This window comes from Eptesicus fuscus, chromosome 17 (genome assembly GCF_027574615.1).
Source record: "Eptesicus fuscus isolate TK198812 chromosome 17, DD_ASM_mEF_20220401, whole genome shotgun sequence".
In the NCBI taxonomy this organism is placed as follows: domain Eukaryota; kingdom Metazoa; phylum Chordata; class Mammalia; order Chiroptera; family Vespertilionidae; genus Eptesicus; species Eptesicus fuscus.
In genome coordinates this window covers 39,538,397-39,561,324 of record NC_072489.1, presented here as the reverse complement: position 1 = coordinate 39,561,324, position 22,928 = coordinate 39,538,397, and the positions used below count along the sequence as shown (strand labels likewise).

The following is a 22,928-nucleotide window of genomic DNA, read 5'->3' as shown; positions in this document are numbered from 1 at the left end:
AGTGCCAGGTGCACGACTCCAACTGGGGATCAAACCCGCAACCCAGGCATATGCCCCTGACTGGAATTGAACCCGGGACCCTTCAGTTCACAAGCTGATGCTCTATCCACTGAACCAAACCAGCTAAGACCATATCCATTTTTTAATAGTATTCTCTTATTGATTTCAGAGAGGAATGGAGATGGAGAGAGAGATAGAAACATCAATGATGAGAGAGTCATTGATCAGCTGCCTCCTGCACACCCCACACTGGGGATCAAGACCGCAACCCCAGGCATGTGCCCTGACCAGGAATCAAACTGTGACCTCCTGGTTCATAGGTCAACGCTCAACCACTGAACCATGCTGGCTGGGCTGTCATATCCGTTTTCATACCCCTGCGGAGTCTAGGATGGTGCCTGCACCCTGGAGCTCAAAGATAGTGAGGCAGCATGGCACGGGGCTTCAGAGCTTGCACTTAGAAGTCAGCCCATAGGGCTCCACTATTCACTATCTGACCTTGAGCAAATGGCTTATTTTCTCGAGGCCTCAGCTTCCTCAATAGGGTTTTGGGAGCGCTGAATGAGTGCAAATCTCTAATAACATTGCCTGGCATGTGGTAAAGCGCTGGATACAAATTTTCTTCAGAGAGGATCTTAGAAGTTATCCTCTCTTTTTATAAATCTGGAAACTGGGGCCTGGGGATGTTAGTTCTTGCCCACTCTCCAAATGGTTAGGACCAGAGCCTGGATGAGAATTTAGGTCTGAATCCAGGTCCAGTGCTCTTCCTACTGCACCATCCACACATTGATTCAAAGAAATCCTTGGAAGCAACACAGTATGGACTGCAGGTTCCTACTGGGTTACTCTAAGGTCCCCAAAATGTCCCTTGACAAAGACAGACATGGGTCAGATGCACCATTTCTCTGCTCACAGCATTCTCTTAATGCTGTGAGAACTGACTTTAAAAAAAAAAAAAAAGGATTTGAAAGTGGTGAATATTAGATGACTGTAATAACCATTCAAGGTCAAGTAAAGGGGACCAGGAAGCCCCAGGGCAGGGAAGGCAGGTGCAGATGCTGTGGACAGGGTGGAGCTGCCAGCTAAGATTTACGTTTCTGCATTCTGCCTCCTCTGTGTCATTTCAGAGAGCCCTGCTGACGAAGAGGAGCAGTGGTCAGATGACTTTGTAAGTATTGCTCCTCGGACGAGGAGGGTGCTGTTTCCACCAGGGCTTTTCTAAGGGTTTATTTCTGAGTCACACACTGGTGGTCAGCTGCACATCACAGAGAGGAGGTGGCCGGGCCACCTGCAGACGAGGCAGCAATAACCTCACACAGGCTGCTTTGAGCTGCACCTGGCCAGGCTAAGAGCTTTACGTGCATTGCCTCACCTAAGCCCCAACACAGCCCTCTGTAGGCACTCTTATCCCCATTTGATGGTAATATTCAGAGTACTCACCAGCATGGCCAAAACAGATGGTAAACTGTTTAAATATTTCCATGTCAGTTAGCAAATGCCTCCGTCCTGAATTCCCCAGTGCCCATCACTTCCTGGCCCCTGCTCAGAAGCTCAAACAAACCAACAACCAAAGAGTAAATGCCTGGCACATCAGGGGCATTGGGACACTCTTTAGGGCCATTGTTCAACATTTTGAATGTTAGCCCCCCCAATTTTACAGCTGAAGAAACGAAGGCATGAGGAATTTAACTTGCAGTTCCAAAATTCTCCCTCAGGCACTCAGATCTCAGACCCAGGCTCCGAGGTGCTTGCTGTGACGGAGCAGGCTAGCAGAGCATCGGAGGCCAGAGTGAGAGAGGGGGCCCTGGCCATGATGACATTGAGGGGGGTGGCATGTCCAAATTAACTGTAAACCTCTTCGAGGTGTCTTTACAACCCACAAAACCCCAGCAGCCACTTTTCCCTTAGGCTGAGTCTTATAGGGACAAGACATCCTAAAAACTTTTCTTCCCATAATTACTTCTCATATATCAAATTCATGCCTATAAATCCAACCTGTGAACTTTAGATCTGGAATGGGTCCAAGAGGGTCACGACAACATATATAAGGAAACGAAGGCCAAATGAATGAAAATGACTTGCCCACTGTCGTGCAGTTACTCAGCGGCCAGAGTGAGAACTGGGGACTCCTGTCCAGTGCCCAGAATTGAGCCTGGGCTCATGTTGTGTAAACCACCCGGAGTTGACTCCAAGTATAAGGAGACAGAAGTTCCTCCCTTTTCGACTGCAAAGATTTTTTTTAAAGGGGGAGACAAATGGCCTTGCTACATACAGGTCACTTGGGCATGGAATTATTTCCTGGAGCCCAGCTGTCACTGATCCCTCAGAAGCACTGCAACTGCGCCCCCTGCTGGCTGTGCGCATTGAGCCACATCTTAGAAAAGTTAAGAAGCTGGTCCTCATGCTGAGGGAAACCAAGGAAATTTAGCTCACTGGCTGAGTAAATAAAAAAGCACACAGTGGGGAATTAGGAAGCACAAAATAAAATCAGCCTGAAGATGAAGAAAAGATGTATCTCAAAGTCGAACAACCAGAATCAAGGCACCAACTGTAATAAGGACTGAGAAACATTCACTCACCATTATTTTGACCTTAATGGACAGAATCCAGACTTGTTGTAACACCGCTAGGCTCTGTGAAATCTGGCCCCTGTGGACCTGCCCTGCCTTCCCCACCCCAAGTGCACCCCCCTCCAAGGCCTCATCACAGCCAAGACGCACAGCCTGCCCTCCGTTCTTACAACATGCCAGGGCCCTGCCTGCCTCAGCGACTTCAGACTCGTGGTCCTTGGGCAGGAAAAAGAAAGCAAAAGAGGAGAAACAAAGAGCAGTCTTCCATTCTTCCTTCTCGTCCTCCAGGCTTGGTTTAAATGTCTCCTCAGGCAGGCCTTTCAGGTACCCCATCCAAGGTAGAATTGCGCCCCCCCCCACGGCGTCTGTCTCAGGCCCCTGACCATTCCCCTAAGACTTAGGGCCTAAGTGCATCTATCGCTAGTGATAGACATTTTATGTGTTTAAAGGTCTACTTGTTATTTATTATTCACTATTTGTGTGTCATCAGGTTTCCTCACTAGAATATAATTTCTGTGAGGGAGTGTGCTCAGAGTCAAGCACAATTCCTGGCACATACTAGGCACTCAATAATTAATAACTGATTAAATGAATAAATGCGCAACTTGAAATATTGTCTTATTACACATTCCCTTCTTCAAGTGTCCATCAGATTATCCAACACATTACACTTGTTGAATATTGAATGAACGATTAAATTTCGTTTGCCAGAATTTATAATAATTTGGGGGAAGAGGATTTCTTTTTAAACTCTCACAAGTTTGAACATATTCCTTCTTTATTCTCTTGATAAAAAGGCATTAAAGTGCTCACTTCGGCGGCACATATACTAAAATTGGAACGATACAGAGATCAGCATGGCCTCTGTGCAAGGATGACACACAAATTCATGAAGCGTTCCATATTTTTGAAAAAGAAATAAAGATGCATTCTGCCGTGTTTGGAGCAGAAGGGGCTCCTGGTGCATCGCCCACAGAATAGATTTTCCAGCCCAGCACTTCTCCCGAGAGCCATTCCTTCCTCCTCAGTCCCTGCAGAGCCCAGGCAGCAGCTCACTCATTCATTCATTCATTCATTCCATAGCTGTGTCGTGGGCACCTGTCCCACTGCAGGTCCTATGCTGGGTCCTGGATATACAGTCTCAGTCCTGTCCTCCTGCCTCCATCTGGTAGGCAGCCCAGTGTCGGAGGAACATCTGACATGGAGTCCCTCTTCCCCTTCCTTTCTGCCTCCTCTGCCAATGTGATCCTCCCATTCAGGCTGCCCAGCCTGAGGGGCTGCAAGGACCCCAGAGTCCTCCCCAGGATACACAGTGCTCCTCAGCCGCCAGGTAATTAAGTCTCATCCTTGGTCCATAAAAACTGAAACAAAGAGCAATGCCCAAACCTTCTTCTCAGGCACGTGGGTCCAGGTCCCTGCTGATTCTTTCACTTTCCAGATGTTCATTAAAGCAGCTGCTTCTCAACAGTTGCACTGATGTCTCCCAGAGAGGCCGCCACAGCAATGACGGGGTCCTTAGCTTGGATAAGCAGGGCTCCAACCACCTCATGCTGGACTAGGCTGGCCTTGGGAAGCCAGGCTCTTGCCTGATAAGCCTCCCTCAGCCACTCTTTCACTTCCAGCTCACCTCCTAGACCCCCCGTCTGAGAATAGTCATTGACTTCTCAGAACACAGATTGCAGACTCCAATTACTCAACTCCTCTGTGCCTCAGTTTCCCCTACTATAAAATAGGAGAGTTTAAAAAACGAACTCATGATTGTGGTGAGGAGTAAATGAGGTATACAGCACATAGAAATGTCAGTTATAAGAATAATAGTATTACTATCATTATTCTATTCCTCCTAAGTTCATGTTCATATTCAGGAAGGATTACTGAGCCTCCTGCCACCCAAATCTGCTATTACTGCGATTGGGGTGTGGGAAAATCCCCCCAACAGGAATTTTCTTATCTCACCCCATCCACCTTCTCTTCCACTCTAGGACAAGAACAAACACACCCTCTTTTCAGCCTCCTTTCTCATTTCTTATCCCACTCTTCACCCTATTCCTCTCCTCTCCCCATCTCCCTACAGACTGAGGAGGAAAGCATAGACCTCACTCATGTATTTATTAATTCATTCATTCCAAACATACTGAGCTCCTATCATGTGTCAGCCCTGTTACAGGCCCTGGGGACACAGCAATGAAGGAAACGCTACACCTGCATCAGTGTTATACAACTGCAAGTAAATGAAACAGGCCAAAGGGCAGACTCATCACCCACTCATTGGAAAATCATGTGTGTGGGTCATGCATTGTCAGGCAGCAGTGGGGAGAGAGCAATGGACACAGAGGTCAGAGGACCTCTTAACTCCTGAACCAAATATTTCTTCCACACAATATACGCATGCGTGCTATGCACATAAGCTAGCTCTGAACAAAATGCACACGAAGCTAGTGGTTCTGTTTGCCTCTGGGGAGAGGAACTGAGTGGCTGGGAAGGAGGCTTTGTTATATTCTTCCAAACTGCTTTAACTTTAGAACAAACATGTCAATGTATTTTTTCAATCTTAACTTAAATATAATTTATATTTAATAAAAGAATAGAGAGTGGAGTCTGTGTGAAGCCCAGCCCCTCTAGCTTACCAGCTCTGTTTTTAATATATATATTTTTTAACTTCATCTTCTCAAAGGTATTTATGTTTTCCTGTGAGTCCCCTTCCCCTATCCTTATTAAACTTATTTTTCCCTCATCTGTCAGCCTTCATGACAATAAAACCTACAGTTCTTCTATTTTTCTGTCTTCTTAAAATATATTTTCTCTCCCACGGTTCAGCCACCCTTCGGGTTCAATGGTCCACCTGGTCTCCCCACCCCCGCTTCCACCCCATCTGAGCCGGCCTGTCCAGGCCTGGCTTCCTCATCCCGACACTGGGGGGAGCAGTTGGCCCTCTAGGTCAGGTCTGTCCTGACAACCAGGCACAGCTGGGCCCTGAGCACCGCGTCTGCACTTGCAGGACAGCGACTATGAAAACCCCGACGAGCACTCCGACTCTGAGATGTACGTGCTGCCCGCTGAGGAGACTGGGGATGACAGTTATGAGCCACCGCCCGTCGAGCAGGAGACCAGGACAGTTCACCCAGCCCTGCCCTTCACCAGGGGCGAGTACGTAGGTGAGGCGGCCCCCCCAGACCCTGGGTGTTCAGCGGGGAGGTGGGGACAGGCCAAGGTTGGCGGGGAACCTCCCATTCCCACCACCTCCGGGTGGGTCATCGGGTCTCTCAGGTAATGGAGCCCCAGCTGGCAAACTTGCCCATTTGATGGGGGAAACTATCCTTCTTAAATCAGGAATATTGGAAACAGACAAAAGATAAATGAAAACACCCTGATGGTTGCTCCCAATTCCCAACTGTCTGAGAAATCAACCCCGAGATTAGTCCCTACTTCTCTTCTGGCTTCCTGTGCACAAGGTTCCAAATTTCTCTTGAGAGGTCTTTACAGAACAGGGGTGGCCACCAAGGATCCCAGTGTCTGCTACTGCCACTCCTTCCTCTCCCGCCCCCACACTGGCTGGCTGTGCACACTGGGTCTAGGCCACAGACTTTTAACTGGGAGTCGGGGTGAGGAGCTTTAAGCCTGGAATTAGCCTCATAGGTTAAATGGACACAGCTCAGGTCTGGCCTCCAGGCCTGAATGTGGCTTTTTTTTAAATATATTTTTTTATTGATTTCAAGAGAGGAAGGGAGAGGGAGAGAGAGATAGAAACATCAATGATGAGAGAGAATCATTGATAGGCTGCCTCCTGCACGCCCCACATTGGGGATCAAACCCGCAACCTGGGCACGTGCCCTGACTGGGAATCGAACCATGACCTCCTGGTTCATGGGTTGACGCTCAAACACTGAGCCACACTGGCTGGGCTCCCACATGGTTTCCTGAGGCAGGAAGAAGAGATGACAGATCAAACAATATCTCTCTGAGGTGGATATGATGATCCTCGTTTTAAAAATGAGGAATGTGAGAGAGAAAGGAAGATGGTGGCATAGATAAACATCTGTACTCGCCGCCTCCCACAACCACATCATAATTACAACTAAAATACAGAAGAATCATCATCTAGAACCACTGGAAAGTTGGCTGAGTGGAAGTCCTTCAACTAGAGAAGTAAAAAAGAAAGTATACTGAGCCTGGTAGGAAGTGCGGAGGCGTGGAACGGGCTGGTCCGGCACCCACGTGTGCTGCTTTTTTAATCGGGAGGGAGATTGTCTCGGAGGAGGCTGCCCAGAGGAGCAGCCACTCACCAGACCCCCAACCCAGGGTCCCAGAGCTGGGAAAAGAAGTCCCTACAGGCTGTAAAAACCAGTGGGGATTGGGGCTCATTGACACAGAGGCTGCTGGATACCCAGCTGTTCCTCTTAAAAGGCAGGAAAATGGAACTTACAAGGTCCTGCTTCCTCTGAGCTCCAGCACCAGGGCGAGGCTTTGGGGGACACAGACACATACAAGGAGAAACTGGATTGTCTGGCATTGGGGCAGAAATTCGGGGGAGCTTTCTTTTAGATGGAGGTGCTTGCAGGGATCATTGTTCCTATGCTGGCAGCCATTTCTGTTTGCTCCGCCCTGGTGATTCCCTAAGACCCCACCTCATCCAATTTAAAACCCCACCCAAGCTGTGTGCAGTGGTTTTTGCATATAAATAGCCTGACCTTGCTCTCAACAAGCTGCAGCTGGGTCAGGGAGCCCCAAACCTATCAATAAAAGGCCTAAGACCTGGCACCAGCACTAGCCTGCCTTGCTTCACAGCTGAGCCTCATTTGGGCACTTACAAACCTGATACAAAGAGAAGGAATCTTCAGATCTCTCTGTAGCTCCTGCTGTGTGGCCCCAGGAAGTGGCTGACTTTGCATCTCCCTGGAGACCCAAGAGCCAGTGTACCCACTGATCAGTGTCAGGCCATACCAGATTACAGCTACACATCCATAAGTGACACACTCAAGGGGCAGACTCAGTGAGCACCAAAGCCCGACTGAAGCAAGTCCTGTTCCATAGGGGTGTCTCCTGCACAGCAGCTCTCCCACTGTAGTCACAGCTTGTTCTCACGGCCACTTGGCCTGGAGGTCAATTCCTCCCCGTGACACCAACAGCAATCAAGTCTCAACTACAACAAGACTGTGCTCACAGCCCACAAAGGGGTGCACCTAGAGTGACTAGGAAGGCTGACTAAGAAGGCCGAGCCACTGGGCTCTATAGAATACCTACTACACAAGGCCTCTCTACCAACTCAAGGAGATCTAGCAGCTCAACCCAATACATAGAAACAAACACAGGGAAGCAGCCAAAATGCAGAAACAAAAAACATGTCACAAATGAAAGAAATGGAAGAAAGCAAATACTGGATATAGAGTTCAAAACCACGGTTATAAGGTTACTCAAGAATTTTCTAGAAACCTCCAAAAAAAATGGAAAAGGACCAGTCAGAAATTAAGCATACACTGATTGAAAAAAAGAATAATATACAGGGATTCAACAGTAGAGCAGAGGATTCTAAGAATCAAATCAATGATTTGAAATATGAGGAAGCAAAAAACACCCAACCTGAAGAGCAAAAAGAAAAAAGAATCCGAAAATATGAAGATAGTGTAAGGAGCCTCTGGGACAACTTCAAGCGTACCAACATTCCATTATGGGGGTGCCAGAAGAAGAGAGAGAGCTAGATATTGAAAACCTATTTGAAGAAATAATGACAGAAAACTTCCCCTACCTGGTGAAAGAAATTGACTTACAAGTCCAGAAAGCACAGAGAGTCCTAAACAAGAGGAACCCAAAGAGGACCACACCAAGACACATCATAATTAAAATGCCAAGGGCTAAAGACAAAAAGAGAATCTTAAAAGCAGCAAAAGAAAAGCAGTTAGTTATCTACAAGGGAATGCCCATAGGACTGTCAGCTGATTTCTCAACAGAAACTATGAGATCCTCACAGGGATCACTCCCCAGAAGGGAGTGGCAAGAAATATTTAAAGTGATGAATAGCAAGGATCTACAACCAAGATTACTCTACACAGCAAAGCTATCATTTAGAATTGAAGGTCAGATAAAGAGCTTCATAAATCAGAAAAAGCTAAAGGAGTTTATCACCACGAAACCAGTATTATATGAAATGTTGAAGGGTATTCTTTAAGAAGAGGAAGAAGAAGAAAAAGAAAAAGATAAAAAATATGAACAACAAAATGGCAACTAATACATACATATCAACAATTGAATCAAAATAAATGAATATGAAATCTAATGAACAGAATAAACTGGTAAAAAAAATCGAATCAGAGGCATGGAAATGGAACAGACTGACGATTCTCAGAGGGTAGGTGTTTGGGGGTGGGAAGAAATGAAACAAATATCTTATATACATATATGCATTACCTATGGACACAGACAATAGGGTGGTGAAGGCCTGGGGCAGGGCAGGAACCAGGTGGAGGGGAATAAAGGGGGGAAAAAGAGGACATCTGTAATAATCTCAACAATAAAGATTTTAATGAGGAATGTGAGTCCCAGACAGTTTGAATAACAACTAGCCCAGAGGAGTGCGGCTAGTCAGCAGCAGAGCAGGGGACCAAACTCAGGGCCATTTGGCTTCGGAGCTTAGACTGTTTCCCTGATACCTGCTTGAAGACAGTCCTGGATGGGGGAACTCATGAGCTCTCCATGATTTGAGAGAAATCATTGAGGGGGAGGAATATGTAGGTTCACCCAGATGAGCAGCTGCAACCCTGAATACACCTTAGAATAACCTGGGGCACCTTTAAAATCTATAATGCTAGATCCTACTCCACAAGTTCAAACCTATAGAGTAGGATCAGTTCTGTCTGAGGTGGGTCCTGGGCCTTGGCATTTTTTAAAGCTCCCATGTGGTTCTTGTGTGTAAGTGGGATTGAGAATTCCTGCCCTTAAGGTTCATGGAGCATGTGAACCCATGGGGGAGCACCCCTCTTAGACCCTCATGCTGCTGAGGCCATCGTGCCCTCTGGTGGGTAGGTCCCGGGCTCTCAGCTCTCTTGAGCCCATGGGTCTCTCTCTCCCCTGGGAGGATGTTTTTGATCAGGACCTTCTACTTTTTATAATGTAAGCCAATGGGCAACTGAAACTTTTTACCTAACAGGTCATTTCACTCTTTTAAGGACTGCCCCGATTCATTTGTGGCTACTTAGGTGCTGGAGGTTCTATACTTTCTAGAGCTCAGTGGTGTCCTCCCAGGGAATGACCCAGAGCCCCTTTCATTTCATGCTTTGTTGTTCCTTTCAAGACAACCGATCAAGCCAGAGGCAGTCTCCACCCTTCAGCAAGACCCTTCCCAGTAAACCCAGCTGGCCTTCAGCTAAGGCGAGGCTGGCCTCCACCATGCCCACCTCGACGTCTCTGCAGAAACCTCAAGTCCCACCCAAACCCAAGGATCTTGAGGATGAGGTAAAGTAAATCCATCCTGATGGCTCCCCAGACCTAGTGGAAGGCAGGATGTGGTGTGGGATGGGAGGGAGGCGTCAGGACAGTCTGGACCGGGCATGTCTTCCTCCTTCCATCCCTGCTCTCTGGACAGCACTAGCCACTTTGTGCCTTCACTGCCACCCTCTAACTCTCCGATGTTATGCTGAAAGGGTGTGGTTTTCTTTCTCTAAAAAAAAAATGGCATATATGACCTACTGCAAGCATTTTCTTTTTAAAAAAAATATATTTTTATTGATTTCAGAGAGAAGGGAGAGGGAGAGAGAGATAGAAACATCAATGATGAGAGAGAATCACTGATTGGCTGCCTCTTGCACGCCCCTTACTGGGGATCGAGCTCACAACCCTGGGCATGTGTCCTTGACCGGAATCGAACCAGGGACCTTTCAGTCTGCAGGCCACTGCTCTATCCACTGAGCCAAACTGGCGAGGGCTGCATTTTCAATCCCTGGAGGCATATGGTACAATATCAATACTAGATCTGTGCCCCTCTTATCATTCTCTTTCTCTTCCCCTGGTTTCCTGAGATCTTCTCTTTCCTCTGTAAGACAGTTTCCTGCCTTTATTCCCCTTTGCCTCTCTGCCCTGCCCCACCTAGCTTTCATTCCTCCACCTGTTCTCTCTGCTCCTCCATAGTCCTCCTCTAAGATGCAGAGGGGTGGGATGTATAAAGGAAACCCCTAGTGGGCAGGGAGAGCTGACAGTAGTATCTGCCTTATTACATTGTTATAACGATTAAGTGACACAACACATGTAAAGTACTCAGATGAACACCTGGCGACAAGTGCTCAGGGAAGGTTTAGTTTATTTTTCTCTCAGTACTCATCTTGGCTACCCACCAAGGCAGGTTGTAAAATCACTTTTGAGATATGATTACCTCATTTGGTTCATATCCATATAAAAACCAGTCCCTCCCTATACAGGGTGCCCCCCAAAAATGTATACACAATTTAACAGCTGATAGCTCAATTTTTAAAATGAAATGTATTTTAATAACCACTGCCTGTATTCAAAGTGTGTGTATACATCTTTTGATATCCTATATTTACGATCAATTGATTATTAACACAGGTACCAAGACAATTCAATGGGGAAAGAATCATTTTTTTAAAAAACATGCTAGAATGACTGCAGACACCTGCAAATGAATAAAAATGGAACTCTCTCTCATACCATATACAAAAATTAACTAAAAATGGACCTTAGACCTAAATGCAAGAGCTAAAACTATAAAACTTTTACAAGAAAACAGGTGTATAAATCTCTATGACCTTGGATTAAGCAATGATTTCTTAGATACAACACCAAAAGCATAAGAAACAAAAGAAAAATAGATTAAATGAGCTTCAAAATTTAAAACTTTTGTGCTACAAATCTTATCACCAAGAAAGCAAAAAGACAACTTACAGGATTGGAGAACATTTTTAAAATTACATATCTGATAAGAGACTTTTATTTAGAACATTTAAAGAACTCTTACAACCCAATAATAAAAAGACAAAAAACCCGATTCAAAATGGTCAAAGGAATTGAGATGCTCAACATCATTAACCATCAGGGAAATGCATATCAAAACCATAGTTAATACCACTTCACATCCATGATGATAATTATAATAAAAAAGACAGACAGACAACAAGTATTAGTAAGCATGTGGAGAAATTGCTGGAGGGAAAGAGTTTGGCAACTCCTCAAACTATTAAACTTAGAGCTACAACATGACCCAGGAATTCTAGGCATATTCCCAAGAGATGTGTACACCTACATAAAAACTTTTACATGGATGTTCATAGCAACATGATGCATAATAGTCAAAAAGTGAAAACAACTCAAGTGTCCATCAACTGATGAATGGATAAACAAACCATGGTATATTCATACAATGGAATGTTATTTGGCCATAAAATGGAATGAAGCAATGATATATCCTAAATATGGTTGAACCTTGAAAATATTATAGTAAGTGAAAGAAGCCACAAAAGACTACATGTTGTATGATTTCATTTACACGCAATGTCCAGAATGGGCAAATATTAAAGACAGAAAGAGGATTATTGGTTGACTAGGTCATGGGAAGGGTGAGTTGGGTAGTGACTAATGGGCATAGCATTCCTTTTTGGGGTGATGAAAATGTTTTAAAATTAGATTACAGTGATGGTTTCACACTCTGAAACTATACTAAAAACCACTAAATTATGCACTTTACGTAGGGAAATTTAATGGTATATAAATTATATCTCAGTAAAGATTTTTTTATTTAATTTCTTTAAGTAAAGATATTTTAATCACTTCTTCCCATACAATAGCCTATGAATGTACAGCATTCTTCTCATTCACTTATACATTTCTTTTAGGCTGATTATGTGGTCCCTGTAGAAGATGAAGATGAGAACTATATTCATCCCACAGAAAGCAGTTCACTCCCATCTGAAAAAGGCAAGTGTTTGTAGTCTTAAGCACCTGAACATTTCTACCAGTGGACGGGGGTATAAGAGACTATTTGGTAGCAAGCACTAAGGGGCTCAGAAGTGATGGTGCTCAGGCCTCTCTCGTCTGTGTCCACAGCATTTGCCTGCTTTGACGGATTGGGTGAGCCATCTCTGTATTTCAGAGTCTTTCCCTTCTTCCTCTGTCCTCTTCCCATCTTAAATTATGAAAGCACCTAGGTGCATATCATTAGCTGTCCTAATACTCACAAAGACACAAGCCACCATACTGGCCTTACCAATATTGCACCAGGCACAATTTCTGCAGAGTCCTGAAAAATATGAAAGAGTAAAATATGCTCTGTATCCTGGTTCTTTAAATTTAATGCTATCTCAGGAACGTTTTGTTTGTAAATGCTTCACGGAATAACAAATGCAATTACAAACAAATTATCTTGAAAAGCCAGTGCCGCATACCCTCCATGGAACAGTACCTGTTTACTCTGGATATAGTCACTATGAAGAATGTACTCCTGTGTGAGTGATCGCTTCAAGGAACATTACTCAGCTAATAAACTCTAGAGTAACAGTGCTCAGTTTTCACGCCGCCATTATGTCGCAACCCTCTCCTGCATTCCCTACACATCACCAGCGGCTTGAAGACTCACCTGAATTCCTGGCCACCCATCACCACGAAAATAAACACGTATTACACATCTCCACCCAAACAAACCCTGAAAATACAAAAGAAATGGTATGTGTGGCTGTGGCAGGGAGGGTGGGGCTGTTAATTTGGCCCCTTTACTATTAGGTTCAATACACTTCTACTAATTTATAAAAAAAAAAGTATTCATCTCCTACACCTCCAGTTTGGCAAAGGGGATTCCAAGCCAATATTCACTTTAACAAAATGCCTATCATAAAATATTTCATTATTCCTTTAATCATTAATATATTCATTCTAACGGTGGTGTGTGTGTGTGTGTGTGTGTGTGTGTGTGTGTGTTTTGTTTGTTTTTTGTTTTTTCCTGAGGAGGGTTTTTAATGGCTTATAGGTTTAATGAGTATGTTTCCCATTCCCTCCAAACTCTCTGGTCTGACCCATCATTTCCACAATGCATTTTCCCATAAGTGTGAATACCCTTCAGTGGACTGTATCTATAATCGTTATGTGCATATTTTTGTGTTTAAGCTCCCATGGTGAATAGATCAACCAAGCCAAATAACTCCTCGAAGCCAGCCCCTCCTCCAGTGACAGCTTCAGGTAAAGTATATGTGTGATGTGCTGTTTTTTTAAATCGTGGAATGATTACATTTGGGGGGCTGGTTTTTAATCTATTGCAAATAAGATAAACAACTGAGATCAAATATTAAGAAATAACCACTTGTATTTTCAAATTTCTTAATAAACGATAGCAGAAGCCCTCATCCTCATGTACTGTCTGGTGGCACCCATGTTGAAGGGACCCACCCCCCGCCTCCCTCTGATGTACCTGGACCTCTACTAGACCAGCCCTAGTTTTCATCCTACCTCAATGGGCACTTTGTTGGTTTCTCCTTCTGTCCCTGTCTGCGGATGTCTGCCTCATTCAGTCCTCAGCCTTGCTCTTCTTTCAGAATACGGTGGTGGTTAAGAGCGTGGTTTTGAGCCAGACAGATCTGGGTTGGAATCCCAGTTACCAGATGTACCACTTTGGGCATCAGGTGGTTTCATCTGTAAATGGGGTTAGTGCGCTGAGATAGGAGAATTCTGAAATTGTGAGTGTGAAACTTTCAATCCACATTAGGTGCTCAGTAAGGGTATTATTTTTTACATTAAACATCTCCACCCAAATAAATCCTGCAAAATACAAAAGAAATGGTATGTGTTTTCTTTAGGGTTCCTTAATTCTTCTGGTTTTATTTCTCTTGTCTGTGGTGATAACTCTGGTGTCCAATGCTAACCTGCTTTCCCTTCTGAACACCTTGACATTCCCACTACCTCCCACTGCATCCATCAGCCTTTGGGCATCCCTACTGCTCTTTGCATGTCGGCCCCCAGCCTGCGTGTCTCAGCATGTCTGTGTTCTTTCCAAAGGCTGCTAGTTACTTTTCCTGAAAATTTTCTACTATTTTAGTTGTCACCACCCAAGTCCAGGCTTCCTTTACTTGATCACCTCACACCTTCTGCCTGTGCGTGTCACTAACCACACCCTTGCTCTAGGCTCTCTTCCTGGTCACTAGACTAAGCTTCTGAATGCCTCCATATGTTGCCAGTTTTATTCCATTACAAAGTTAGTTTTTACCATGTCACCACTACCCAAACCATGAACTCCCAGAGGTTCTTGTAGGGTTTGGCAACCCCCAAACTGAAGCCCATGAAGCTGAGTGGTGCATACACACCCACCCTCTTACAGCACAGAGAGGTTCAGGAGCCTCCTCTCTAGTCCTCCCTCCTCTCCCTCTCCCTTCATCATCTCTCTCAGTCTCTCTCTCTCCCTACCCATCCTCCCCTCCAGAGCTAAAGGCTGAACACAAGAGATTGGCAGATGGAACTCTGCTTCCTGGGCCATGATCCTTGAGAAAATATGAAAGAAGAGTTTTTTGGGGGTTTTTGTTTGTTTGTTTGTTTTGTTTTGTTTTTTTACCTTTTCCTAGATTCATTTCTTGTGCAATTGTCCAACCTCTTCACAAGTTCTTGTCTTACTTATCCTCTCCCTTGGAAGCCACGGGCTCTTTATATTTGGGGAGTAACAGTCAGGGCCATCTTGCCCAGCTCATTGAACTCCTGGGAACAAATGTCAATATCAACCTAATCGGTGATGACTGCTTTGATCCCAGCTGAAATGGAGACTCTTGACTCATAACTGAGGAGAAGGGCTGCTATGCTTGGAACAGAAGATCTTTTATTGAAATAGATAAATGAAGGCCTACACCCTCCTTTAGAAGAACAGTTCAATCATCTCTGGTGTTTGCATCTTAAAATGCTTTTACCAAACAAGGACTTTTTCTTCCTAAAACACACCCAAAACTCCAATCATTCTGTATTTCATGGGTCCTACCTTTTGGTCTTTGTGTTCTCACTTTTATGACATCAAATTCTACCCATCCTTCAAGGCCCAGCCTGAGGTCTCCCCCTACAGGAAGGCTCCTATGGTTTCTGTAGCCCTGAGAGAGCTTTCCTTTGCCCTCTCATCACACTTACACTTGCCCCATACCTGTCCTCTAATCACTATGTGTCTTAGCCTAATCTCCTTAACTACATTGAAAGCTCCTTGAAGACATTGACTTCAATGTCACTTGCTCAGGAGGCCTTTCTTGACCCCATTTTGGGCTAGATCCCCCTTGGTGTGCACTCCTATAGTTCTCCACACCCCTCCCCCACCCCTTTATCTCCTGATCCCTCCTGAGTTCTCTATCTCTCCTATGGGGACATCAGTGACATGTCTTGCTCACAGCTGTGTTTCCAGGGCCTAGACACAACTGGCTCAGAGTCGGTGCTGAAATGTGGATGGGTCCGTTGCTTGTGAGAGTAATTGAGTCCCCAACACTGGCTATAGTATTTAAAGAAGCACGTGGCACCATCATAAGGGCATTAGCCCATTGGACTTATTCGTTTGCTTTCTATTAATCTAATATAGGTGTATTTTAATACTAGAGGCATCAGATGAAGAAACCAAACCTGAACAAGAAAATAACGTCCTGATTATATGATTGTTAGATACAGACAGGAGAAAGTACAGGAGAAGGAGGAAGCGAGATCACTTGAATGATTAGACTACGTGCGTGTGTCTTGGAATAGCCTACCCTCTGTTATCCTTTCAAAGCTTCCGACGGTGCCCTGATAGACATCATGAAAGAGCTAAGGTTTCAGCTTGGTGTTTCTGTCCAAGTACCACACCGTGTTGCTGCCTCTGGTTAATGTTGCTTTTGGCTCTTCGATGGCTGTGAAGGTGCTTGCTGGGGGTTACACAGTGAACTGGGGGCAGTGGCAGGCTCTCCCTCCCCTTTGTGTTCCAGACTGAGAAGCCCTGAGCAGGACTGAGCACAGACTCCAAAGCCAGAGGCTCAGGTCCCGGCTCTGACCCTTGCAAGATACCAGACTTGGAACAAGCTGGGGAACCTCGCTGTTTCTCAGTGTCCTCCTCTGAAAAGTGGAGGAGAGTGCCACTTGCACCTAGGGGTGTTGTGAGGATTAAATGGGAAAAGACATATGAATCACATTCCCAAAACGATAGTTCTTTGTTACTTATCACTGTTATTACTCAGAACCCCTAGTTTAACCTGCCTAAATTCATGAACGGTCTTGGCAGAGCAACCTGTACATATCTCAGGAAACAATTGTGTATCTTCCTTTTCATATAAAGTTCTCCTCTAAATCAGGGTTCCTCAGCCTCAGTATATGGGCATTTGGGGCCGGATAATTCTTTGCTCTGGGGGCTGTCCGTACATTGTGGGATATTTAGCAGCATCCCTGGCCTCTGCCCACTAGATGCCAGTAGCTCCCCTTCCCCAGTCCTGACAAGCAAAGAAGTCTTCAGATGTTGCCAAGTGTCCGTGGGGGTAGCGGGGGGGGGGGGGGGGGCAAAATCACTCCCAGGTAAGAACCACTGCTCTAAACCAACTGAAAGGCCCACACCCGCGGTGACTTATCTCTAAATGAGCATTTAGAAGAAGGTGCTGCAACCTCTAGCTGATTTGTAACTTTTGTCAGAAGAGGGCAAACAGGGCTTGTACTTCTGAACTTCCTCTCTAAGTAAATAGCATTAAAAAGCCGTCTATGCTCTTGTTTCCTAAAACGAAGGAGTTTTGGAATTTACAATTCCCTGATACTATGTAAGCTAAATGCTACCTATCGGCCAAATTGTTCTGGAGTTGTTCAATTAAATCTCTTTATTTTGCAAGAGTCCATGCAGTGCCTGAGAGTAAGGGCGGCTCCAGCTGGTGGCAAGCCCCTAATGATAATGTGGTTTCTATAACAGCTAAAAGGCCGTTCAATCCCGAGGGCTTAGAATGCCAACATTGGAATCATTAAGAATTAGGGAAACTCAGATGATATTATAGAATTGTACCCCTGAAACATGTATAATTTTATTAACCAATGTCACCCTAATACATTCAATTTAAAAAATCTAAAAAATAAAAAAAAAAGAATAATGATGGAAACTTACCAACGTCCTGAAACATGTATAATTTTATTAACCAATGTCACCCTAATACATTCAATTTAAAAAATCTAAAAAATAAAAAAAAGAATAATGATGGAAACTTACCAACATCGTATGTAAAACTAAAAAGAGAATGATGCATAAAACATATGTGGTATAAGGAAAAACTAAGGGTACATTACTTCCTTAGTTGAGAAACTGGTAAGTACCAGCTTGTCCAAAGCCTGCAATGCTATATCATTATTAACATAATATTTTCCTCAATACAATGAAAACAAAACTTATTTTTCACTTTTACCATTATGCTTTTGGACATGCCCCCCTCTATCACATTCCCACATTCTCCCTCGGAGTATTCCAACCGAGAACTTGGTTCTTAACTGAGAGTGATTTTGCCCTCCCCCTACCCGCAAACATTCTGCCCTAACCCCTTGCCCCTCAAACACTTGGCAACATTTGAAGACTTCTTTGCTCATCAGGATCGGGGGGGGGGGGGCGGGAGAGGAGCTACTGGCCATGAGGGGGGTACCAGGTTGTCCTATTCATTCGTGGCCCTGGGTCTGACTTCAGGCCCAGGACAGCAGGAAGGGTCACTGGCCCATTAAATAGAAGAGTCATGCTCCATCCTCCATGAGCACCCACAAAAGCAGACCTCTGTTTCTTTTTTATTGATTATTTTTATGTTTAAACAGACCTCTGTTTCCCTGATCTCTCCCCAATAGAGGGAGAAGCAGCAAGTGAACCCACACACCAGACCATGCCCCCAACAGAGTGGCATCATGAGGCACTGGCCGGGAAGGAAAGTGCTGCCCGGGCTTTAGACTCAGATGGCCTTGGTGTTCCACCCCAGCCCTGCCTCGTGGCCTCTCTGAGACTCGGTTCACTCCAATGGACATTAAGTGAGGCTCGGAGAAGGCACATTTAAAGTACCTGGTATGGTGCTCAGGTACTGTGGTGGTGGATAACAAGATGGTAACACAGAAACAGCAATAATCGTATTTACCGAGTTTCTTTATGACTTGTAATTTTTCACTTAATTTTCATATACAATTCAATGATTTTTGTAAATCATTGCATTTACAGAGTTTTGTAACCATAACTGCAATCCAGTTTTAGAAAGTTGCCATGCCCACCTCAACGCTAAAAGATCCCTTATGCCCATTCATGGCCAATGCTGTTCCCACCCCCAGCCCCGGGCAACCACCAGTCTGCTTTCTGTTGCTATAGATTTGTCTTTTCTGGACATTTCCTGTAGATGGAGCTACAAAATATGTAGTCTTTTTCATCTGGCTCTTTTTACCTAGTGTAATGTTTTTAAACCTCAAATACTTTGAATCCCTTTCCAACAATATTACTTTACTAGAGGCCCGGTGCATGAAATTCATGCACGGGGGGTCCCTCAGCCTGACCTGTACCCTCTCCAATCCGAGAGCCCTCAGGGCATGTCCTGCTGATGGCTTAGGCCTGCTCCCTGTGGTTCTCTGCTCTCTGCAGGGCTTGCCTGCTCCACACCATAGTGACGGGCAAGCAAGCCCTGCTGGGTGCTGCCTGCAGCTGCGCTTGTCTGCTCCCGGGTCGCTGCAGCAACAGCCAAGCAGGCCCTGCTGGGTGCTGCCTGCAGGCCCACTTGCCTGTTGTGGGTCACTGGCAGCTACGGCCAAGCAGGCCCTGCTATCTGCTGTCAAGCTGCGCCGCTGGACCCACCCCCAGGCTCACCCTGAGGTTGCCTGTCCAACCCTGCCTGGCTCCCCAGGCCCCACAGCAGCTGCGGCCGCTGGGGTCTGGCCCTGCCTCCCTCTTTGGCCCTTGAAGCAGCCTCGGTGGCTGCTGACCAGGCCCTCCCCCAGTGCAGGTGCTTGGGGGCGGGTCCAGGTGCCGCCGATGCCGCTGCCCCCGCCCCCAGAGAGACCCCTCAGCGTTCGCAGGTCGGGCGGTGGTGGCGCCCCCAGACCCGCGAACGCTGATGGGGGCGGGTCTGGGTGCCGCCGCCGCCACCACCGCAGCCCCCAGAGAGACCCCTCAGCGTTCGTGGGTCCGGGGGCACCACCACCGCCGCCACCGCTCTGACCCGTGAACCCTGAGGGGAGACCCCTCAGCGGCGACGGATACAACCGTTGAGAGGCGCAGGGGGTGGGACTCATGAGTCCCGCCCCCTGCGCCTCTCAATGGCTGGATAGGCCACCCCAAGTCCCGCCCCCCAGCCTCCCGCTGCCCAATCATGGGCGTAGCGGAGTGATGGTTATTAGCATATTACTCTATTATTAGATAGGATATTTGGCTAATTCTTTACATGTTTAAAGTTGTCCTATTATCCTCCTAGCTGGTTTTTCTCAGTGGGTAGCGCATCAGCCTGTGGACTGAAGGGTCCTGGGTTCGATTCTGGTCAAGGGCATATGCCTGGGATTGTGGGCTTGACCCTAGTAGGGGGCGTGCAGCAAGCAGCCGATCAATGATTCTCATTATTGATGTTTCTCTCTCTCTCCCCCTCTCCCTCCCTCTCTCTCTAAAAATCAATAAAAATATATATTTTTAAAAAGTTGTCCTATTATCTTACCACAGTAACTCTGAGTTAGGTAAGGTAGGTGGTGGTGTCCCCGTTTCACAGAGGGGAAACTGAGACAGTGGATTGTAAGAGGTCACCCAGCCAGTTTTCTGGCAGAGAAATAACTAGAACCTTGTCTTCCTGACGCGAGACCAGAGGTCTCCACCAATCGGTCCTCCCCACCACCAGAGGAGAATGGGCCTGCCTTCCCATCTGATCGCAGAGGTTGTGTATGAGGAGGGAAAGGGAAGGAAGACGTTGGCAGGCTGTTTGGAGATATGAAGAAAGGGGAAGCTGCGTAGAAAAACCAGGCAGCAGATGTGACAATGATAATGAACCCGGGCCACACGAGCCCTTGGTGTTTAAGGAGAACCCCTGGGAGGAAATGCTGACTTAGACCTTCTTTACACTTCCTTATTTTTCAGGCAAGGTTTTTGTTCCTCTTCCCTGAAATCTTCACTAAAATCTATGAGTAGCCAAGTGTATTTTTATTTATTGGTTGATTTTTAGAGAGAGAGAGGTATCTATTTGTTGTTCTACTTATCTGCATTCATTGGTTGATTCTTGTATGTGTCCTGACCAGGGATCGAACCCAAAACCTTGGTGTATTGGGACAATACTGAGTTACTCGGCCAGGGCCTAGCCAAATGTATTTTAAGGGCTATCTCAGCTATGAAGAATTTGAAGAACACGATCAATTTGATACAGTAGCTAAGGAAACATAGTGGGACTCATACTACAGACTCGGATGATATTTCAGTTTATTGTCACGCACAGGGTTACAAATTCCAGATGTAGTCTCTTTTTCAAAATGGTTTTGAAAATCGCATCTAGGTTAGGTGACATGTAAGTAGGAATCTCCTGGGAGGGGGCATTCCTTTATGGGGCGTCGGGGAAGGCAGCTCATGAAATCACCACCACCCACTCTGTGCCGCTAAGTGTTTGTGGAAATGGGCCCTACGTAAGAATCGTGTGTAGAGGGAGGCATTGGGAGGTCCAAGTTGGCTGTTGCAGAGTGGTCACGGAGACGTGGATTGCAGCATGGGGAATATGGTCAATCATATCTTCAAGGCTCTGTATGGGGCCAGGTGGTGCTTGGGAAGTGGAGTGACTACTCTTAGAGTGTGTGACTGTCTGGCCACTGTGCTGTGCATCTGAAACTAACACAGAATAATATGGAATGTAAACTATAATTGAGAAAAAAAAGAATTGTGTGTAGAGAAAGAGCAGGTGGATTCTGAGGGAAAGCCTAAAGGTCTCTCTGGTCAAGTGCATGAGAATACACATAAAGATCTCTATTTTTAATACTTTATGAGGCCTTTTCTTTTCTGTGTTTAGCGTAGGTGGTCCTACCAGATGAGGTGGCATGCGGTACACGTTTTCTCCTGTTGTAAATTCTGAGAGGGCAGCAGCCCAGCATCACTTCTTCCCTTTTTCCCAGCCCCTAACGTAGAGCCTCCGCATGCTTCCTGCACACCAGGTCCTCAGGAGTTCTTGGTAATTGATGATTTCTTCAGTGTTTACTTATGTGCGCTTTATCTCGCAAACCAAAATAGCATAGACTGAGGGCAGGTCCAACCTACATTTACAGGCTATCCTCTTTAAGTCCAATAGGAATTGTGGACTTATAAATGTACGTTCCTAATAAAATATTTTTCCAGTTCAATTTAACTCAATAAGTAGTCTTTGTCTCACTGAGCAATAATGTGCAGGCAGGCGAGCATGGGCCTAAGAGGAGGCCCAGGATATGCTAAGGGGAGCTGGCATAGCTTCTGTCCTCTCCGCCTTCAGGCCTGCTCTCTGCCCCAGTGGTGAAGTGCTGCCTGTCTCATATTCTTCCCTCATAGTGATTGTCTGGCTTCTATCTTCAGGATTGGGCAGGGGAAATTGAGGTGCAGTGGACAAGGCCCTCTGGGTCCCTTCTGTGACCTCAGAAATTAGATCAGGACAGTAGCTTAACTTGTCTCGATTTGTCTGTTTGTGCAATGAGCAAAAGCCCTGAGAAGTCAGATGAACGAACGAGTATCTAAGAATGTGAAGTTAGGTGTAGGTGTCAGCGATTGTGTGATTATGAATGAGCAATATCCACAGGTGTGTATCAGGAGTGGCAGGTCTGTGCCTCGTCTCTAGGCACCTCAGGTGTGCACATATGTGCAAGTGTGAGCTCCTGGCCCTCTCCCATAGGACTTCTTGTGTGGCTCTCACTGAGCCCACAGAACCAGGGACTCTGGGTCTGTCCCATGGGGGAAAAAGGGAAGTTACTTAGAAATGTTAATATTATTCACTATATTCTTTAGGCTGTACTTTATATCCCCATGTCTATTTTGTCACTTCAATTCCTTCACTCTTTTCACCCATTCCCCCAAACCCCTTCCCTTTGGCAACCCTCGGTCTGTTCTCTGTATCTATGATGAAGTCCCTAATTCACATCCTAGTTCTGAGCCAATAAGTGGATATTTATTAATATGTTTCATCACCTTGGCCTAAAAGGTTTTCCCCAATAGCTTCAATGTAATTACTAAACATGCTTTACTGAAAATAATAAATATGTGTACTTCTGAGGCTGCCCTAAGCCCAGCCTCCCTGTGACCATCAGCCCCAGATTCAGGACTTGAGACTGACCTGTGTACATGTTGTGCAGGTCGAAGCAGCGGGGCCTGGGACACTAAGGCGTCTTCGTTACCGGCTGTGCCGTCCCCACTGCCCAGGGCCGGGTGAGTACCTGCCACAGACAAGCAGCTCCGTGAGAAGGGAGAGGATG

The 22,928-nt window shown here is 45.8% G+C and overlaps 1 protein-coding gene and 1 non-coding gene across 2 annotated transcripts in view; both read left to right on the top strand.

Moving 5' to 3' along the window:
- BLNK (B cell linker) overlaps nt 1–22,928 on the top strand; it is a 69,669-nt gene that overhangs the window by 30,088 nt on the left and 16,653 nt on the right. Inside the window, exons 4-9 of the mRNA XM_028149122.2 lie at nt 1,128–1,168; nt 5,569–5,725; nt 9,856–10,016; nt 12,407–12,488; nt 13,671–13,742; nt 22,809–22,881. Of these exons, the coding sequence (XP_028004923.1) occupies nt 1,128–1,168; nt 5,569–5,725; nt 9,856–10,016; nt 12,407–12,488; nt 13,671–13,742; nt 22,809–22,881 (586 nt within the window). The remainder of the gene's footprint in view (nt 1–1,127; nt 1,169–5,568; nt 5,726–9,855; nt 10,017–12,406; nt 12,489–13,670; nt 13,743–22,808; nt 22,882–22,928) is intronic.
- Nucleotides 3,376–3,479, top strand: LOC114232555 (U6 spliceosomal RNA). The gene has a single exon (XR_003618628.2). It is a non-coding gene; the product is annotated as a U6 spliceosomal RNA (small nuclear RNA).